The sequence below is a fragment of the Eleutherodactylus coqui genome, chromosome 10 (genome assembly GCF_035609145.1).
Source record: "Eleutherodactylus coqui strain aEleCoq1 chromosome 10, aEleCoq1.hap1, whole genome shotgun sequence".
In the NCBI taxonomy this organism is placed as follows: Eukaryota; Metazoa; Chordata; class Amphibia; order Anura; family Eleutherodactylidae; genus Eleutherodactylus; species Eleutherodactylus coqui.
The window spans coordinates 199,791-221,658 of NC_089846.1; the positions used below are offsets into that span (position 1 = coordinate 199,791).

General features: G+C 48.0%; 1 protein-coding gene across 2 annotated transcripts in view; it reads right to left on the minus strand.

Moving 5' to 3' along the window:
• Positions 1 to 1,365: 1,365 nt before the first annotated feature.
• The window catches only part of PTPN18 (protein tyrosine phosphatase non-receptor type 18), an 80,531-nt gene continuing 60,028 nt past the window's right edge, over positions 1,366 to 21,868 (minus strand). The window contains exons 6-17 of one of the 2 annotated variants that reach the window (XM_066579921.1): positions 19,953 to 20,021; positions 19,801 to 19,863; positions 16,405 to 16,547; positions 15,964 to 16,030; positions 15,195 to 15,272; positions 10,631 to 10,717; positions 8,807 to 8,904; positions 7,299 to 7,618; positions 4,852 to 4,907; positions 4,749 to 4,776; positions 4,475 to 4,546; positions 1,366 to 3,902 (exon numbers count right to left, since the gene is read on the minus strand). In XM_066579921.1, the coding sequence (XP_066436018.1) occupies positions 3,838 to 3,902; positions 4,475 to 4,546; positions 4,749 to 4,776; positions 4,852 to 4,907; positions 7,299 to 7,618; positions 8,807 to 8,904; positions 10,631 to 10,717; positions 15,195 to 15,272; positions 15,964 to 16,030; positions 16,405 to 16,547; positions 19,801 to 19,863; positions 19,953 to 20,021 (1,146 nt within the window). In that variant the 3' untranslated portion in view covers positions 1,366 to 3,837. The remainder of the gene's footprint in view (positions 3,903 to 4,474; positions 4,547 to 4,748; positions 4,777 to 4,851; positions 4,908 to 7,298; positions 7,619 to 8,806; positions 8,905 to 10,630; positions 10,718 to 15,194; positions 15,273 to 15,963; positions 16,031 to 16,404; positions 16,548 to 19,800; positions 19,864 to 19,952; positions 20,022 to 21,868) is intronic. The other variant, XM_066579923.1, reaches the window with a different exon arrangement.

Below are 21,868 nucleotides of genomic sequence, written 5' to 3' on the forward strand. Positions count from 1 at the left end.
AGTTAGCCGCAATGGTTTCCTATGGAAACGTTCAGAACAAAGATAGGACATGCACAATTGAAATTCCCAGCTGCTGCGCTGCTAAATACAGAGGCACATTTTAAATGTCCATAGCATTCAATGCAAAAGTGATTCTTGATGCACACACGCAGAAACTAATTGCGGTTTCTGCTCGCAGATGAAAAAAATCGCAGCATGCTCCATTTTTCTGCAGATTCCGCACAGACAGCTTCCATTGGAGCTCATGGCCTGTCCACAATTCACATTGCAGATGGGCCGCGGATTCCACAGGAAAAGCAGAAGTTTAAAAAAGAAACCTGCACTGTGCATGTCTGATGACAAGATGGCGGACAATCCGCAGTACAGAAAGTAGAAAAAGAAAGCAGGTACGCACAGACGCCACGGCCTGTGTGCATGCCGCCATTTTCGGTTTTCCCTTCCCCTTTTTAAAAAATCCTAACTTTTCTTTATCCATCGTCTGAGGGCGATGTGTATTTAGTGTACCATATTATGGACTGAAAAACGTTTAAAATATTCTAAGTGGAGTGAAATGGATAAAAAAACTAAGTTCTTTCGGTTCGTCTTGTTTCTACGGCGCACAAACTGCAACAAAAACGACCTGATAACTTTATTCTATGCGTCAGTACGATTACTGCGACACCAAACTTATTCAGACGTCCATATGACGGCCGGGTTTTCATGCCCAGTGAATATACAGTGTCCCTTTCTGCAGGGGGAGGGGGCAGGCTGGGAGCAGTGCACTGAGGTCCCGCCCCCTCTCCACCCTCGTCACTGTTTGCCATAGGAGGGTGGGGGCAGGGCTAAGTTACCCTCCCCGTCCTATTGCAAACAGTGGGGTGGGGCGGAGAGAGGGCGGGAGCTCAGTGCACCGCTCCCGGCCTGCCCCCTCCCCCTGCAGAAAGGGACACTGCCTATCGGATGGACGTGAAAACCTGGCCGGTATATGGATGTCTAAATAAGCCCTTATATCGTTTTTTTTTTTGCTGTATTACTTTGAAAAAAAATAAAAGATATTTAATTTTTTTTAAATTATTTTCTGCCGCCATCTTCTGACCGCAATAACTTTTTTATTTTTTCGTTGACATAGTTATGCGAGGGTTTTTTTGCGGGACCTCCAGTAGTTTCCATTGGTATTTTTGAATACATACAACCTTTTAATCGCTTTTTCATGACATTTTTTCTTGGAGACGGGGTGATCAAAAAAAGCGCAATTCTGCCGTTCTTTTTTTTCCCTGACATTCATCGTGCAGGGTAAATAATGCATTACTTTGATATATCGCACACAGCGATACCAAATATGGATTGTGTTTTATTATTTAGATTATTTTATTATAAAAATGGCAACTTTTATTTATTTATTTTTTAATAATTAGTTAAACATTTTTAAAGGTATTTTTCCTTTTTTTTAGTCCCCAGAGGGGACAACAAGTTGCAATGCCTTGATCATTTTTGCAGTATGCCCCACAATGTCCCTTCATACATGCCCCACTGCTGCAGGACATTACTGTAAGTGCTGCAGCGTTAAGGGGTTAATAAGTTAAGGAAAATTCAATATTAGGCAGGCAGGGGGTCTATGGAAAGCAATAAAAATCGGCAAGTGGTCTACAGAGCAAAACAGTTTGGGAACCTCTGCTTTCGGGCGCCGACCCACTTGCGATTTTTTTTCTGTGATGTTTTGCGTTTTTTCTCAAGAGCCATTAGTATAGAATGTGTTCTTGTCCATCTGGGCTTTTTTCCGTTTCGTGGGTTTTTTCACATAGGAGCTGTCAGTTGCATATGTCTCCTTATTTTTCTCTTAATGCACCCATGATTGTCAATGGAGGGCTGCAAAAAACGCCGCGAAAAACGCCGCGAAAATGGTGCGGAAAACGCGCAAAAACACCACGTTTTTCACGCGCGAAAATCGGCAACACAAGTGGGTAGGCGCCCTTAGACCAACTCTACACTTCTGCTTTAAAATGGAATGTGCTGCCTATATTTTTATAAGTAAACACTTTTCATTTGTTTATCTTTTTTATGATTGTAGAGCTTTTCATTCTATTGTCTGTATATGACTGTAGGGGCGGCCATCGTGCCTGAGCTTCATTTAACTGCATTCAGGGACGCACTTTACAGCAGACCCTATAGGCCATAGACACAATGGACAGGAGCTGGCTCATTGACTTCTGTGGAAGAGTATGGTGGACATGCTGTGTATTGTGCAGTGAGGGAAGGAGGTAAGCTATGACCCTCACCTATAGACTTCTATCTGAGAGAATTGTGAGCATGCGGTGTGACCCGTGCAGGGAGGGGAGGAGAGGAGCTGTGACTATTGTGAATGGTGGACCCTGTGTTAATTATATATAGGTGTCACCTCTCAGTGTAATCCTGTCTGTACAGGGAGGGGAGGAGGTGAGCTGTGACTATTGTGAATGGTGGCCCTGTGTTATCTATATATAGGTGGCTCCTCTCAGTGTAATGCTGTCTGTACAGGGAGGGGAGGAGGTGAGCTGTGACTATTGTGACTGGTGGGTCCTGTGTTATCTATGTATAGGTGTCACCTCTCAGTGTAATCCTGCCTGTACAGGGAGGGGAGGAGGTGAGCTGTGACTATTGTAAATGGTGGCCCTGTGTTATCTATATATAGGTGTCTCCTCTCAGTGTAATCCTGTCTGTACAGGGAGGGGAGGAGGTGAGCTGTGACTATTGTGAATGGTGGTCCTGCGTTATCTATATATAGGTGGCTCCTCTCAGTGTAATGCTGTCTGTACAGGGAGGGGAGGAGGTGAGCTGTGACTATTGTGACTGGTGGCTCCTGTGTTATCTATATACAGGTGTCTCCTCTCAGTGTAATCCTGTCTGTACAGGGAGGGGAGGAGGTGAGCTGTGACTATTGTGAATGGTGGTCCTGTGTTATCTATATATAGGTGGCTCCTCTCAGTGTAATCCTGTCTGTACAGGGAGGGGAGGAGGTGAGCTGTGACTATTGTGACTGGTGGCTCCTGTGTTATCTATATACAGGTGTCACCTCTCAGTGTAATCCTGCCTGTGATGATAATGAGATGACAGCTGAGAAGTTTCCTCGACAGAATAGGAAGTGTCAGACTATTATTAGGACTAGTGGTCAGTGGGAGAACTGCAGGATTTGTGTAACTGGATTGTGACATGTAAAACAAATCAGCAAAAATTTGTAAAAACAATGTTTGACAAATAAACGTGATTTATACCCAAGGTCGTTTTCTGATGACACGATGCCTTAAAATTAGAGATGAATGCATTAAAACAATGAAATAAATGATACTCAGCCGTCCTCCGCCCCGGCGGTCCAGCGCTGCAGCATCCCGGATCGGAACTCCTTGCGCCCAGAATGTGAGTGCTGATGCCCAGAAAACAGGAGGTGATGCTGTGGCCTCTGATTGGCAGGCATTGGTCACCCGCCTTCTGCTATCGACAGAGCCTGGAGCGCCGTGGCAGAGGGCGGCTGGGCACCGTTCTATTGTTTTACTGCATTCGGCTCTAACGCGGACGACAACCCTTAATATAAGCAAACGTCTTCTTTGCTGCTATTGTTAGGAAACTGCCAGCGGAGCCGTGAAGCCACGCAGGACGCCACATACGTGGCCTGTAGATCACCGCTCTCCCAGCCATCTGATTGTGCAGGATCACTCCATAATGTCCGTCTGACAGTCTACACGGCACTGGTGATGTACGTTCCATCCTCTTACATGTAATAGTACCGACACATCCGTCAGTTCAGGGACACCTTCAATATAGTCACACGGAGTCCTTCTGCAAGCCACCAGTCCGATATCTAGTGTTAGTGCGCTATCAGCCCTCTTATCGGCTCCATTCAGCAGGTGGGTCCCGAGGTCCTTTGGGCTTGGCAATGCGACAGTTAAATCCTGCAATTAAAGAAATTGTTTTTAGTAGGAAAATGCTTCATTTACACCGAATGTCACCGCAGGTCCCAAAGTGTAGCTCGGTGCCGGCACGCTCGCCTGTTGTAGTCTACCCCAGCGTGAGTACAAACCGCAGCCACAAGGCTCGGCACTATCCAGCCTTCACTTTGGCCACCATCATGGTTTTTAAATCAATTGGGCAGAGTTTTAGGCACAATCACATTTGTAGCTCGTTGGCAGAGTCTAACGATCAGAACGCTGGCATCAGGTGGGCGCTTCGCAGGATTCGGGTGCTCTGGCACTACGCTCTGCAGGATCCATTGCAGGTTTACATTGGGAGGATCTGCAGCAGGACGTATACCTCAGGTAGATGCCACTGCAGAGCCATGGGCTTCCATGTCACAAAACATGTACCCTTCATCTGGGGTTATTACTGCATGTCTCATCTAAAAAGTGCTGCCATGAGGCGGCCGGTCCTACAAGCACCGCACTAATCACTGGGAATGGGGCTGCCGGACAGAACTGCCTTCTAAAACCCACTTGCTGACCCAATCACTTCTGTGCCCAGAACTTACCCATCCCTGATGCGCTTGCTGGCGAACATCCCTTGGAAGCATCAGTCACAATTTCATAGTCAAGAGATTTAGCTGCAAGAGGGAGATCTGCTTATTACATGCAGAACAATACAGGCGACATATAACAGTTATGTGCTGGAGATGGACCATTATACCACCACTCGTCATATACCATCTTAGGGCTTGGCATGGGAGTGGATGCCCCATGTGCAATAAGAGAAGGGTGCAAATGGGGATCCCAATGTGTGTGACTGTGCGGTGGGTAGGTACTTACCTCCACTGTCTGATGACACTGCATAAGCCTGAAATGAAACAGGGATATAGTCACATTGTGGCTGCTCAGTCGTGTGCTTGTGAACAGTGCTGAGAATACTCACATTGGATGCCGGTGGACCCCACTTGTTGTCTCCCTGCTGATGGCCAAAGGGTGAGACTGCAGCAGGAAGAAAGCCAGAGTTAGGGTCTCACATCACCCCCTTCAGCTAGATGCAGTGTACGTCACATCAACACTCACACTAGTCTATGAGAGGGACCCACGTGGCTTACACCTTGTCCCCAGGTAGTTTGGGCAGGATAGCTACTGACACCTCCCATGGGAAGGCATCATGTGTGGCCAAGCCCTTCTGTGAGATCCCCGCAGATTCTCTGTGGAGGTTAGACTATGTTCATATCACGTCTGTACACGGGAAGGCTCCTGACATACATACGTCTCCGTAGGGTGACCTAAAGACCACAAAAAGACCCCGTCTAGAATAGCGCAGTGGACTGTGCCTTTCACACATCATGGAAACCTCCACCAGTCAAATTAACAATGGGACCCTTTGGGCGTCCATCAGGGACTCCAGTTGAAAGTAGTCTCTAACCCTAAAAGAGGTCTGCTCTATAATGCCATGGAGTATTGTGATGTCTGCTGCGCTTCATACAATAACATTCCATGCTATATTCGGTCCGCAGCCTCATATGGCGCCTGTCTCTCACGCTCAAGATAATATTAAACTCTCCAACTTCTGTCGAACTGCAAGACCATGCCAAGACCATGTGGGGCGCTAAAGATCTGCAGCAGACCGAGGGCTGAGATGTAGCAATCTGTATATATAAGCATCATACATAGGTATACAGACACAAAACGAGATCTAGCGCATTGCACTACCTTGGTTTACATTGTAGCTACTATACTGCCCCCCACACCCAGCGACCGGACTGTAAATCTAACCTGAGACACAGACACACGCTGAGGAGACATGGCTTTATTCACAAATACAAGAATACAGAACAGACATGACAGCGGCGCCGCGGGCGCCCAACACATTCACTGTACATTGGATTTCTATGTAGCCAGGAATCGGAATCGGTCTGAGGTCCGTGTCAAACGAGGCAGAACACGGTGCTGGCGGGCAGCTCACATGACCGGGTGTTGGTCAGCCATGACTTCCCACAGTTCCTGTATACTGAACAGATACATAGTAGGACAGCGAGGACAACAGATCCACTCCCAGCCAAGCCAACCCAAAACATTTCAGCAGCGTGCAAAGTAGTGTTGATCAGCGGCCCGCACACCTGCATCCTGCACCGTGCCCATGTAGCAGTGAAAGGACCGTTTGGCCACTATGTTATAACTGGTTCATGTAGCTAGTGAGTGATACATTGTCTGCAGCAGCACCAAAAAGGGAAGAAGATGTCCCAATAGTATCTCAGCAGCATTGGCGCACTTCCTCTCTATCATTAGCTCCTTGGCTAGCGGAGTGTGAGGTCTCTTTGGCTCAAAGATAGATAAGCAAGTGCAAACCTCCAATTCTCAAATAAGGATAATGGAACAATACCTGTGCAGCGCCACCTATTGGATGGCAGCATTCCTGCAAATCAATGTCCAACCCTTTAGGCAGGTCTTTAGAACAATGACTGGAAATTAAAAATCAAGCCAAAATCTGCACACAAACAGCTGTTTCGGGGCTCAATCATTGTTCTAAAGACCTCTGTAAAGGTTGGACATTGACTTGCAGAAATTTTGCTATCCAATAGGTGGCGCTGCTAGGGTATTGTTCCATCTGCTTTATTTGCATATATTTCCCAGAAGAGCATGCATAGCCTTTTTAAGTCTCCTCACTCACCTTCAAGATGCCCTCCTTAAGGAGATATCATACCCCTTCCCATCCAATCCTCAATTCACGATGCCATCTTGGTGGGCTCTCTTAGTACCCCACTTCTTATGCTACTGAAGAGCATCTAGCAGAAAGCCCACAGTTCATAGCAAACAAGCCTGGTAATAGGTGGCCAAGATAAGGTGGGACATTAGTGGTTATCAAAAGTATGAGTGTGGTCCAGCTATCACCCTGAGGGGGCCACATAACCGCACTTGGTAAATGATCTTCAGGAATCCAGTCTGAAACACATGGGCCACAAAAAGCCTCCAGATACCCACATTCAGAGTCGCAAATGCTTCACGGGTGGCTGATGGGACAACTCCATATAGTCCTGCTGTCTGACTGATGGGACTGATAGAGTCGGCTCTTCCCATCTCTGCAGTTATGTTCATTGTGCATCATAACAGATTAGTCAAGGGCCCAACTCTATTGCTGCACATCCAAAATCTGAAGAGGTAATAGACCTGCTATCAATAATCAGTATACTACAGCAAATGACTGATATAATGGGACATGGAGGATAACTCGATACGGGACATGACCATTACAGCTGCCTCTGCTGCCTACCCCTCCAGTCAGTGCCCAGAGGTCTTACTCTAATTCCCCAGGAAGAAAGCAGCACCAGGAGCCGATACCTGGTATGGGCCATAATGTTGGAAAGCTGCCCCTGCCTGTAAGTTTACCTGCACTTGGTACATTGTTGACCTGACTGTATTCAACAGAGGCGACTTCGGAAGGACTTGGGTTTCCAGCCAAAGAATAGGAAGAAGAAATAGGATCCATGTTGGAAGGCAAGGTGGCCATTCTGTTGGATTTAGGAAGCACAGCGCTGTACAGCTGGTCCATGGGCGCAGCTGGTGACGAGCGGGGTCTGACATTGTCATACTGGGCATGAGAGGACGTTGGGCCCCGGGTATCCAGTGTCTTACTTCCAGGAGGCCCCTGAGCGCTGGCTTTTTTATTCACAACGGCGTAGGTGTTGTTCATGACTGCGGGGGGCGCACTATACAGAAGGAGAGAAGAAGCCGTAAATACAACAGATCCACTAATCATCAGGCATTATGGGAGCGGGGCTTGTTTTATGTGCATATGTAATGAGAAGTGATGCCTCCAGCAGCATTAATTACAAAGTATCAGCATTCTTTCTTGTAACTTTATGTAACCTGTCATGTTCTCACTGACGGCAGCCGGAGTGTCAGACATGCTGATTTCAGCGGCGTCACTTACGGCGTAATGCAGAGTGCTTGCTGAGAACTTACAGCAGGAGATGAGTCCAGTTTTTACATGAGATGCTGATAGCTCCACCCACCTGCCCTGATTAGGGGCGGGCTCACACGGGCGGGATTTCATCGAGTATTACGGGTGCGATGAATGCAGTGAATGTACATTGATTGTCATTGATCCAGTCACACTTGGGTATATACATTGTGTGCAATACATGTGTAAGAAAGAACGCAGAGCCCTTTATTCTCTATGAGCATGTAATATGCGCTGTACATTGCATGGCGTATGTGCGGCGTTTATACACATTGCTAAACTACAGAGCGGGAAATAAAAAAAATATTAAACCAGGTAGACTGCGCATGAGAGCGTGCAAAACCAAAGCCCTACGTGGCCATATGCCGGCTCACAGGGGTATAACACTGCACAATACAGCGCTATACCCAACATGCGGTAAGCCGTCCTAACCATTTCCCAGCATACTCAGAGACCGGCCAATCACTGAGGATCGGTGGGACAACTGGGACCGCGGGAATAAACTGGACTCATAGCGAAATGCAGAGTACTTGTTAAGAACTTACAGCCAGAGATAAGTCTGACCCTACGTACCGTCAGGGAGAACAGTTCCCTTTATTACCCGGACTGTTAGATATCCCACCCAGTATATTATAGTCCCAGCTCCTCGTGGCTCTGTAGTCAATGCCACTTTTCCAGAACTCCACCAGTCCGGATGTATAGAACTTCTAGATCATTATTTCTAACTTCCCAGCGAGGTGCGCACATCACCAGCTTTTAGTTACCACCTTGTACCCTGGAAAGGGATACTAAAGCAATATATTGTTCCCTGTTATCAGCCATCTCAGGCGGGTACGAGGCTGGCTGTACTAAGTGGCTGCCCCTATTACCACTGCTTTATGGCACATATATCTGTACTTGGCCGGGACTGCTTTCAGCCGCTCTGGTCACTTACCATAAGCCGAAGTCCTTGTGCCTACTGTAGGTCTGGGTCCGGCCGGCCAATCTCAGGGCTGCCACATCGTCGTAGAACGGCACTTGGATCTGTGCGGACTGCAGAATGTGACACAACAAGCAGCAGATGATACGTGAGAGCTCTCAAATCAGGAAGTCCTCCTTCCTGTTTTCATGCAGAGGTCGCATTGACTGTTTTGCTCTATCTGGGGGTTTCGAGGCGTTCACAGATGTTCTACTGCATTGTTATTGGTTTCCACAGAATTTCTCCCTCACATTTCACAATCATTGCACTAGCGTCACACCCCAGTATGAAGCGCCATTATTGGTGAAAGACCCTGGAATGGGGCAGCTCCACGGTGTATTATACCCAGTTATATGAATGATTCCTGTGGAATTCACCTGCAGGTTCTCCAGTTTTCTTTTTGGAGAGGTTGTCCAACTGGGAGGCGCTGTATGCCTCGCCAGGACTGGACGCCGCTCACCACCAGAGTCAGAACCATTACTAGTGCTGTGTGCATGACCAACCTCTACATCCGCTTATTGTGCTTGTTGGACTGGACTTGTCACAGATAGGGCCTAGGGATTATGTCACCACTGGACCCTGCTGAGCTGTAGAAAACGCAAGCTATTGCCCCCAACAAGCATGTGTGCCGCCGCCACGGGCAAGGTACAATTCAGTGATTGCTGCAACAGAGGACATGCATTTTGATTCTCTAAGGCCGGTCTGAGACGAGTATATTGTACTATTGATCAATAATACGGACATGTTACAGATGACATTGCCACCATATACCATCAGTATTTCATCATACGGATCCATATAAGACCAATGACTGAAAATGCACATGAAAAACAGACAAAAATAACATGAAAACAGCCATGTAAATAGATGCAAAGATTGACATTAGTTCAGTATTTTGGTCTGCAAAACCTGGAGCAGATACAGAGTAAGACTACGCTCATCCAGCCTAATGTGTCCGGCGAGGACCAACCTGCTTCCATGAGAAATGCACAACGCTGCATACTTGGAAAAGCAAGAACCACGCCGATGCCACAGTGTACTTATTTACTAGTTACAATCGGGGAGCCTGACACCAATCGCGGCACTGCAAATCCCATAGACGGCCAGGCCCGGCTTACCGCCCGACTCATTGTGCACTGCCCTCACCAGTTGCTGACTGGCTTATCTCCAGGTTGCTGTGACCTGCTTGCATCCTGGCCTGGTTCATGGCAAATTGTCACTACTGTTGGCTACCTAGCCTGCTTCCTGTCGGCCTTTGCCACAACCCTCCATAGCCGCATCACCAGACAGAGACTGGCTTAGCATCAGCTCCTCGAAGCCCATCTGAACTCATGCATAGCCTCCCTCACAAGCACCAGGCTCTGCTGCCAACAACGCTCCTGCCCTTCTGGGACCTTTCAGATGCCTCAACCATGGAACAGTGCTTCGATCCCACCTCACAATATGCAATGCATTATAACTGACACTTGCCAGAAAGATGACCTTCTCTGGAAATGGCCCTAGACCCTCAGGAGAGGAGGGAGAGTGGGTTTTTGGCTCCCCGCACCTGTGCCTGTACTTTTATCTGCCTCTGGAGGTCTTTGCCCCCTTTCACACCTTCTACCTTTCTTTTTTTGCCTCCTAGCTGCCCCCTGCTCCCAAACAAAGGGTCATATAAGCAGACCCCTGAGCTTGTCTCTTACGCTATCTTGGCCATCTCTGTGTCCCTGTCCTTCTGCTCTTGCCCCTCTCTATGGCTCCCAGTACTCGGCCCAGTATTGTGCCCCGTTCCACCGACGAGCGTTCAGTCTCCCTTCTCACCTCATTCGGATTTTCATATCTGTGATTTTCTTTCAGCTGCTTCTCAAACATTTCAGTGATGGCGTGATAGAGGAAGTCGTATTGTTCCTGCGGGGAGAGAAGAAGGGGGTTTCTGCAGCACCCTCCCTAGAGAGAGTAAAATCTATGTGCCTACTATATGCAGTGTGGGCGTACCGAGATATTATATATGTGGTTACTTTTGGATGCTACAAGGGATAGAAAACCCCGTTAAATCCCAGGCGTTTGTCATGTTGAATCGTTTCAGATCTCTTCCCACCTTCCATGAGACCCGTGATCTGGACAATTCCATTGGGAGACAAACTGAAATCTTTTTAGGTTGGAAACAATGTGTCTGGATAAGTGTTCACACCCTCTTATAGTTGGGGGAGTGGTTGTATTCAGTATTAGCCAATCACATTTAACCTCTTGATAGATAGTAGTCAGCACTCCGCTGCCGTCATTTACAGGGATTCTGGGTTCCTCCATATAAAGTTTGTCTCTTCTGGGAGGATTTTCAGAACACTTTCTTACTTGGTCTGTAAAGATCTTACAGCACATCAAAGGGGTCTGATTGTTGGAAGGTGTCAGTCAGGAGAAGGGGGCCAAAATATCTCCAAGAAATTACATGTACCATGGAGCACAGGGGAGACCGTCAACAAGAAGGGGATTAATGGCCCAACAGTGACATCACCCAAGAACTAGATGGCCCTCAGAAAGTGCTGAAAAGACCAGAAAAACATTGTTCCTGGAGGCCAAGAGGCCGACAACATTAAAGGAGCTGCAGGAGTTTCTTACAAATCCTGGTTGTGGAGTCATGTGACATCCATTTCCCGTGTTCTTCATATGTCCAGGCTGTGGGGGAGGGGGAAGAGGGAAGTCTTCTCTAACAACAACATCCAAGCCCGGTCATGTTTTACGAGAACCTCCATCCCCTCTGCCAGAAGTCTGTGGAGAACATGTTATTTCTGATGGGACAGAGGGGGGACTTGGCCAGAATCCCAGAAGGGATGTTTGGTGTAAAGTCAACACTGCCGTCACCAGAAGACCCCCAGACCGCAGTGAGGATGGTGAGGGCAGCATTATATGGAGGGCTGTTCTGCTAATGGAACTGGGGCTTTAGTCAAGGGGGAGGGGATTATGGACAGTCCCAAATATCAGTCCATGTTGGTCCAAAACCTTCAGGCCTCAGCTAAAAAGATGAAGATAAAGAAGGAATCTCACCTTTCGGCCCGACGACAACCCAAAGCAGACCATCAAGTCAACAGAGGAATGGCTTCACCAGAGCCCTGACCTGAACTCCATTGTAGATCTGTGTGTGACCTAAAGAGGGCGCTACACACAAGCTGACAGATTCAGAGCTTCTGCAAAGAAGAGTGGGCTGATTGCCAAGTCAAGATGTGCCCTGCTGATAGACACCTATCCAAAAAGACTGAATACCGCCGTTAAGTCAGAGGATGCATTAACAAATTTAGGGTGTGCAAGTTTATGCAACCACATTATTTTAGTTTTCTTTTTACATTTTTCACCCTAAATTACTTCGATTTGCTTCTACTGGAATTGTACAGATAACGCGTCAAATGGAAGGTGGAAAGGAATCTGAAATGAGGAGGAGTTGTGTTGTATGTTAAGAAAACATTCATCTCCACTGAGATTCAAGCTTCAGAGCTGGGAGTTCTGTAGAAACTGTTTGGATAAGAATACAAGGAGAGAACAACAGAAAGGACACCATTGTAGGCATTTACTATAGGCTACCTGGACAAGCAGAAGATATGGAGGAACTCTGTCTACATCAGATGGCCAAGCTCTCAGAGAAGCCCAACATAGTGATCATGGGAGATTTTACCCATCCAGACATTTGTTGGGGATCTCTCAGGTAAAAGTAATGGATCCAACAGATTCATATCCGCTCTGACAACTTTATCTTCCAGAAGGTAGAAGAGAAAATAAGGGGATCTGCTATCTTGGACCTAATTCTTACCAACAGGGAGGGAATGGTTGAGGAAGTAAGGGTGGCTGGGACCTTAGGAGGCTGTGATCATGATATCCTTGGAGGTTGGATAACAAGGGGAGGAAGACCTGAGAAAACTCAGACCTCAAGGTTGGATTTCAGAAAGGCAGATTTCAATGAACTCAGAAAGAGAGGAAGAATCCAATGGCTGGATGTTCTTAAGGGCAGAAATGTCCAAGAAGGCCAAACATTTAAATTCTTATTTTGTATCTGTTTTCTCTCAGAAAGTAGATGTAGCATCAGCTGATCTTCTCTGTGCCATTGGGGGGATAAAAGAATGCAGGCTATCTATAGGCAAAGAGATGGTGAGGGAACACTTAGCTAACTTAAATAAATTCAAGGTCCAGATGAATTGGTATTGGTGTATCTTGTCTCCACCACAAGTGTGGGTGGAGATCTACTGATGGGCTGTCACGCCCACAAGCTGCTGATTAGCTGCTGGTGCTAGGTCCAAGCAGCGTGGTGAGTGAGCTTTGGCTTGGATGGAGGGTTATGGTTTTTCTTCAGTGTTATTAAGGCCTACATTATTCATGCTTCCATGAAAATAATATAAGCCTTACTAACACTGAAATGGACCGAAACTAACCCTAACCCTCCACCCAAGGCAAAGCTCAGTCCGCACGCTGGTAGCACCTTGCTCCATAGGACAGTGACCGGTGGCAGGGAGTTGTGTGTAAGAAGTAGAGTGGCATGGGAGGAGGCACAGACAGCGGCATCGCGTGATCAGCCCGACAGGAGCACACATGGCACTTTGCTGGCAGGGACATGTGTGAGCGTAGCGGCGAGCCCTCTCTGGCAGACACCCCTATGAGTCTGGGGGATTGGTGTTAGGGGAGCAGCAGGGACAACAGTGGCAAGATCCTAGTAGCGTGGGGACTGAGGTTTGCCTTGGATGGCGGGTTAGAGTTAGTTTCAGTGTTAGGCTTACTTATTAGCTGTAAATGCTTCCATGTGAAGGCCGCCCCGCTCTAACATGAAAGCATTTACAACTAACTATGTAAGCCTAACACTGAAACTAACCCTAATCCATCTTTCAAGCCAAAGCTCAGTCCGCACACTGCTGGGACCTTGCTGCAGCAGCCAATCAGCAGCTTATGGGCGTAACAGCCCATCAGTAGGTCCCCACTCACAGTTGTGGTGAAGACAAGATACACCACAACCAGATGAATTACATCCTAGGATACTAAAGGAAGCTTTGAAAATTCAAGGAGAACAGGAGAAGTCCTAGAAGGTTGGAGAAGGGCAAAGGTTGTCTCTATCTTCAAAAAAGGGAAGAAGGTGGATCCAAGAAACTACAGGCCTGTGAGCCGACGACACAAAGCTAGGAGGGATAACTAACACTAGGGAAGAGAGGGAGAGGATTCAAAAAGATCTAGACAAGCTTGCACAGTGGTCGGCGACTAACAGAATGGTATTTAACAAGGAGAAATGCAAAGTCCTACATCTGGGCAAGAGAAATGAAAAAAACACATACAGAATGGGAGGAATTGGGCTAAGCAGCAGCACATGTGAAAAAGACTTGGGTATACTAATAGATCATAGACTGAACATGAGTCAACAATGTGATGCAGCAGCCAAAAAGGCAAACACAATTCTGGGATGTATTAAGAGAAGCATAGAGTCTAGATCACGTGAGGTCATTATCCCCCTCTACTCTTCCTTAGTCAGACCTCATCTGGAATACTGGGTCCAGTTCTGGGATGTATTAGAAGCATAGAGTCTAGATCACGTGAGGTCATTATCCCCCTCTACTCTCCCTTAGTCAGACCTCATCTGGAATACTGGGTCCAGTTCTGGGCACCCCACTTTATAGAAGACATAGACAAACTGGAGCAAGTTCAGAGAAGAGTTACCAAGATGGTGAGCGGTCTGCAAATCATGTCCTATGAGGAACGGGTAAAGGATCTGGGAATGTTTAGCTTGCAGAGAAGGCTGAGAGGAGACTTAATAGCTGTCTACAAATATCTGAAGGGCTGTCACAGTACAGAGGGATCAGCCCTATTCTCATCTGTACAAGGAAAGACTAGAAGCAATGGGATGAAACTGAAAGGGAGGAGACACAGATTAGATATTAGACAGTGAGGGGATCAATGAGTGGAACAGGTTACCACGGGAGGTGGGGAGTTCTCCTTCAATGGAAGTCTTTAGAGGCCGGACAGACATCTGTCTGGGATGATTTAGTGAATCCTGCACTGAGCAGGGTGTTGGACCCGGTGACCCCGGAGGACCCGATGACCCCGCAGGTCCCGATGACCCTGAGGGTCCCTTCCAACTCTACCATTCTAGGATTTTATGATCTTTGTCAGATGTTTTAACATGACAAAAACCTGGAATTTTAACAGGGGTGTGTAAACTTTTAAAATCTATTGTATATGGTGACATCCTGTCATGGCGGGTGCATATCACGTCTTCTGTACGTTGGTCCAGCCTTGCAGCAGCGTTCTAGGCTACCAATGCTGCTACAAAGACTGACAGCACTAGTAGAGAACACATAGGAAGTAGTGGTGGTGGCTGATAAATAAGGACGCCCCCTGTCTACACCCTTCAGTCACATACCCTGGTCTGCACAGCGGATGGTCTCTGGCGTCTCATTTCCATGACCACTTCATAGATACTGAAATCACTCGGAACCCTCTAGAATAGAAGAAGAATGTAGCAAAGGTGACACTCAGACGTGAAAAGGATTCTGTCGGCGCCTTGCAAACTAGCAACCCTGCTGCAGTGCCCCTTCCTTCTATGGATGCACGGCTCTCGTGGTTACCAAGTTACTTGGAAATCAGCAAGTCAGATGGATATCTCTTTATGAGCTGTTGTTCCCTGTTGTCAGCCATTTCTATGGTTTCAGATTTGATGCCCCCTTGAGATAGAGATGAAGCAATGTTTTTGTTTCATGGGGTCTCTGAAGGGCTTTAGCAAACTAGTGCTAGAGCGCTGTACACTTCGAGGGGTTGTCCGAGCATTAAAAATGGCTGGCATAACAGAAGAATTGATACTTACCTCTCTTCTCCCTGGGAAGCAGCGGATCGGCTCTGGTGAAACGCCGAAAGCCAGATGATTGCTGCAGCCAATCAGAGGCCACAACGTCACCTCCCGTTCTCTTGGCATCAGCGACAACACCCTAGGTGCTATGATGCCAGGGCTTCGAGACAGGACGTTGTGGCATCTGATGAATAAGCACTTAGTATCCTGAAGAGGACGGACTGACGGCTGCATCCAGCAACAAGGTGACTTCTCAGCGCATCGGATTTCATAGCTGCGGCTGGAGAGGACAGTCCTGATTATACAGAACTGTCAGGTACTGCAGTGTACTACTTCTATACTGCACCTGCTTGTGTAGAAGGCACTGGATGTATTCCACGGTGCAGATAACGCCAGTCCGGCCACAACCTGCGCTGCACGAAGGAAACAACACGGCTTGTAATAAACTATTGTGCCCACCGCTACAACTCCCATAGTGCGTAGCAGGGCTCATTCACACAGCCTATGCAGAGTATTCAGGGACCAAAGCATTATACATTCTGTGCATGCTGGGGGGGTTTCTGCACATATTGCGTTCTTCATGCACGCAATAAAAGTTGCAATAGGCCCCACTGATTTCCAGCATAAGTGCACAGTTTATACGCTATATCATTCGTATTCACTGTATATTTACGGGGCTAATTGACTTTAATGGCCCATTGCGGTCTGCAATACAGACCAAAATTGGACATGTTCCGCTGGTGTGAATGGGCCCTAATACTACACATCCCTTTAACATTACACTTACCTGCAGTGGACGCACATCGGAGCCTTGTGTTCTCCTTGATGATGACGTACCAGTTGGATCATCTCAAGGAAGCAGGCGTAAGAGTCAGGTATCCCGCGGTCAGGCCATGCGATGTACTGGAAGTGTCCCACCTCTCGCACCTCCTACAGCCGGTCGAAACATCTCGATTTATAATTGTTTTTTATTAAAGGTTTCAAAAAAGAAAGTATGCAAACTGGAAAAGGCAAATCCCAGCAAAATGCACAATTCGAGAAACCAGACATTTCGGGTATGATGGAATATCCCAAATCGCATAAAATAATCAGAAATGGCGCCGGATAGCAAAATAGAAAACCATATGAGTTATGGCGAAGCAAAAAGGCCAGAGAGAAACTCCCCAATATATAAAGACTCCTTAGTTTAAAGGGGGCCATTCACATGGGCAGCAGATATCCACGTGACGCCCCTAGGGGCGCAGCCTTTGGATCCATAACCTGCAATGTATAGAGATTTTGGTGCATCTTGACGAAATACTCTGCAGGTGTGAAAGGTCCCTGTGGGAGGGTAAAAAGTGAGACGCTGGATGAGATTAACAAGGACCAACTATACGAACACACGGAAATAGGAACATAGGAAAAGAAAGCGCCTGCAAGTCCTGCGCTGAGCATAAGAAGCCGATTCCCATTCCAGAACTCGCAGTGGAAGCGTCGCTGTATGTAAGGTCTATCTTTATCCGGTCAGGAAATAGAGAAATCTCGGCCAAACATCCATCTTTAGTGCATTTCTAATAATAATAGTCTTTATTTGTATGGCGCCAACTTATTCCGCAGCGCTTACAGGCACGGATAAATGCAAACAATACAACAATGACAACGTGAGATACAATCAGTCTGAAACAATTGGGGTGGGGGGGTACAGGAGATACAAGAGGGGGAGCGAGGCATGGGGAACACAGGCAGTAGGGGATTACATGTGGAAATCAGTTATTAGAAAGCAAATGGGGTGGGGCGGTAAGGAGGTGCAGGGGTACAGGTCGTATGTGATAGGCAGGGTGGAAGGTGTGAGGAGCCATAGGGAGGGGTAGGGACTAGGTCAGGGGATTTGGTATGCTTCCCTGAAGAGGTGCGTTTTTAAGGCACGTCTGAAATTTCGTGCATCGGGAATTGTCCGGATGCCTTGGGGTAGAGCATTCCAGAGGATGGGTGCTGCTCTGGTGAAGTCCTGTAGGCGAGCATGAGAGGTTCGTATTACAGGGGTGTTTAGTCTGAGGGTGTTAGCCGATCGGAGTGAGCGGGCTGGGTGGTGTACTGACAGTAGGGAGGCGATGTATGGTGGTGTACTGACAGTAGGGAGGCGATGTATGGTGGTGTACTGACAGTAGGGAGGCGATGTATGGTGGCGCAGCGCCATGCAGAGCTTTGTGAGTGAGGTAGAGGAGTTTACATTTAGTTCTGCAGTGGATGGGCAGCCAATGCAGCGACTGGCATAATGCAGAGGCGTCTGAGTAACGGCTTCAGAACCAGAACACGGACTTCTTCTGATACCCCTCCAGTCGCACGCAATATGGGGGATAAGTCAAAGCCGTAGATGGACCCTAAATCTGTCCGGATCTGTACAACTAAATTAGAAGATTGGAGAAACACCACTCAAAGGGAAAACTAGAATCCCTTATCTGGACAGAATGAGGAGGAATAAAAACATGAAGAGCCCCTGTGTTAGAATAATTAACCTTAAATTTACTAAGATGGCCGAAGCGTTCATATTCCTTGATGATGACGGGGAACGAAATGCAAGTGTTAGGTATAGGGTAACTGCTGTGGGCGATGGCGGCTGGTGGTCACGCTCTGCTCCTCCTGGCGCCGCGGGTGTCAGTGCGGGCGGCTCCGGTCGAGGTACCCCCGTGTTGGTGGTTGCCCGCTCCTGCCGTGCTCGGGGACGCGCCCCGGGAAGAGATGGTCTTATCATCTTCCCTATCGGCGTGTCACCTTTCCCCGCCCTGTCTAGGCGGGGACTTTCACATATCAGGCTGCTGAGTGCTAGCAGAGGTTGCCAGTGTTTGGTCAGACTTTGCTCTGCTAGCACCCGCATATACTGTTCTCATCTGTTCTGTTCTTTGACCCATTTATGCCTTTGACTCCGCTCCTGTCTTGCTCCTTTTGTACTGCGCACGTGCCTCCCCGGTTTGACTCGGTTTTCCCTGACTACTCTCTGTGTTACCCTCTGTTGTTTTGCTCTCGGAAGGTTTTGACTCGGCTTGTTTGACCATCCGTCTCCTGTCCCTCTCCCTTGGGGTCCCTGTCACTAGGTCAGAGCAGGGACCGCCACCCAGTTGTCGCCCTGGGGCTTAGCCCAGGAGGGCAAGTAGGTAGGGATACGGGAGTGGGCTGATTGTAGTGACCCCCCCTCTGGTCATCTGTCCCCTACCAGCCATAACAGCAAGGGTTGGACACACAGAGTGGAGGTCATCTGCCAACGAGGCAGCTTTGTAGTGATGGCCTTTGACCTCTAGTTCTTGTATATCTGGATTGTTCCGCAATTGCTAGATGCTCCATAATGAGCATATATGATAGATGAGGAAGGGGAGGCACTTGGTGGGTCTCATTGCTGATCGGGAATGATCAAATAATACCCCATTCACCCTTATTCTAGCCGACGGATGACCATACAGTAATAAAATCTTTGGCTGCAGGTCAACACTCACCCTAATCTGGCCTCCAAGAATCCCCAGAGCACCCTAACAAATGCTTTTTCAGCTTCGATTGACAGTAAACACAAAGGGTGTTTGATAGCTTTGGTCGAGGTTCTAACAGTATCATCCCTCGCTTCCCTTCCTCTTGTAAAGCCAACTTGATCTTGCGAATCAATTCTGGGAGTTCCTGTTGCAAGTGATTTCTGAAGTAAATTTTCACTTCACAGTCGATAACTTCCAAAAATGATCAGGTCCCTCCTGGTTTGGGAAGCAGCGATCTATATTAGAAGGATTTATTATGGTCACACCATGGTAGACCTGAGCGGAGATGATTGAGCTGGTATGTTCCTTACAGACGTCGCAGTTTAGCGGTATTCAATGCCTTGGATAAGCTGGTCTACACGCCCGCTGACTTAAGATAGTGTTGGCATCTGGGCATGGTTAGAGAGACATTGAATCAAGGTTGGGACTTCAACAACAGATGTGACAAAGCTTTGAGTTTACCCTGGTTTGGTTGTGTTCATGAATAGCTCACATTACAGTCTCCGTGTTTTATGGTAACGGGCTGTGGTTTTCATGCACCCCCACAAGGTGGTGATCACTGGACAGAGAGGGCCCACAGCAGCCATAGGTGCGCCTACAATAAACTCGCCTAAAAATTTTTGCTCCTAGACTTGGCCAAGATTTGCCTGCTTTGTTTGCAGTGGATATTTCCTACATGAACTCACCTCCTGAAACATCACTGTCAGATTGCGAAACACGACCTCCGGATTTACAATGTTTTTTGACACCTGAAAATAAGGCGAAAGAACAAACTATGAGCACAAGAAGCCAACACTGCATGTTTGTGGACTAAGGATGCGTGCGTGATAATACTGACCGTACTGACAGTGAACGCGCCATACTGGACGCTCTCTCGCTCCAACGGCCAATATCGCTCACATTTTTTCTGCAAAAGAAATCCCAGTCAGCTAGCAACCGTCACCGCTCTAGTATGGCTCTGTGTACAGTTTGTTATGTGGGCCACTGGCGTATCGCATGGGGTCGCAATTGCGACCAGGCCTCTGCAGTGAGGGGGCCTAGAGGCCCCGCCATATACAAAATGCACATTGCGTGCATTACCGGCCGATCGCACTGTCGGTCACGAGGGGAGGCAGCACCCGCAGGTTGGCACTTGGAGAGGGGAGGGCTGTTACAGGGGGAGCCAGCAGCCAATTACAGGCTGCAGACTCCCACGGCGTGCTCCTCGCACTGAGAGACTGCAGTTATGAGTGGTCATTCTATCAGTGCACTACTGAGGAGTGTCTAGTGTCTCTTTACTCACCTCTGGAGCGGTGCCTGGACAGGCTGTAAATGGAAGTGCAGAGGACTTTTGGTCGGCATAGCAACGCAAATCACATGAGCCGGATCTGGTCAAATTGATACATATGTGGTCCCTCCATAATAGTCATACATGTCATGTCTTCAGTGTGGATGCACTGTGCAAATTGTCTTGTCTCTAGTTATGTGTATTGTAGAGCTGCAGCATATAAGAGGTTAATGTCTGTGAATGTCTGGAATATGTTTGGAAATTGTATCAAACTGTCTTGTCACGTGATGTTGTATGATATAGAGAAGGGAGTTGTTCGGGGTTCCATTGCTTCAATGGTAGAGTATGGAGGGAGAGTGCCGGCTGCATGGGAGTACCTTCAACCCTCATGTGGTAAAGAATGGAAGCTGAGGAGAGGTACCCCGATGTTCCCATCCCACCCCTACCTTGAGAGCAAGTGAAAGAAGGAGCCTGCCGTGCAGTGTTCAAGCTACTAACCGCAAATGAGTGTCAGTGGAGTGTTTTGTCCACCTGCAGTGTATGTATCCAGGAGCGGAGTCATACAGATAACTAGGATTGTAGGCCCAGTGTCATCCTGTGTCCCGAACTGTGTGTGTCCAGGAACGGAGGCATACAGATAACCAGGACTGTAGGCCCAGTGTCATCCTGTGTCCTGGAGTGTGTGTATCCAGGAGTGGAGGCATAAAGATAACTAGGATTGTAGGCCCAGTGTCATCCTGTGTCTCGAAGTGTGTGTATCCAGGAGCGGAGTCATACAGATAACCAGGACTGTAGGCCCAGCGTCATCCTGTGTCCTGTAGTGTGTGTGTCCAGGAGCGGAGTCATACAGATAACCAGGACTGTAGGACCAGCGTCATCCTGTGTCCTGGAGTGTGTGTGTCCAGGAGCGGAGTCATACAGATAACCAGGACTGTAGGCCCAGTGTCATCCTGTGTCCCAGAGTGTGTGTGTTCAGGAGCGGAGTCATACAGATAACCAGGACTGTAGGCCCGGTGTCATCCTGTGTCCTGGAGTGTGTGTATCCAGGAGCGGAGGCATACAGATAACTAGGATTGTAGGCCCAGTGTCATCCTGTGTCCCGAAGTGTGTGTGTCCAGGAGCGGAGGCATACAGATAACTAGGACTGTAGGCTCAGTGTCATCCTGTGTCCCGGAGTGTGTGTATCCAGGAGTGGAGTCATACAGATAACCAGGACTGTAGGCCCGGTGTCATCCTGTGTCCTGGAGTGTGTGTATCCAGGAGCGGAGTCATACAGATAACCAGGACTGTTGGCCCGGTGTCATCCTGTGTCCTGGAGTGTGTGTATCCAGGAGCGGAGTCATACAGATAACCAGGACTGTTGGCCCGGTGTCATCCTGTGTCCTGGAGTGTGTGTATCCAGGAGCGGAGTCATACAGATAACCAGGACTGTTGGCCCGGTGTCATCCTGTGTCCTCCTCCCTGACCTTGTTCTGAACTGTTCTTAG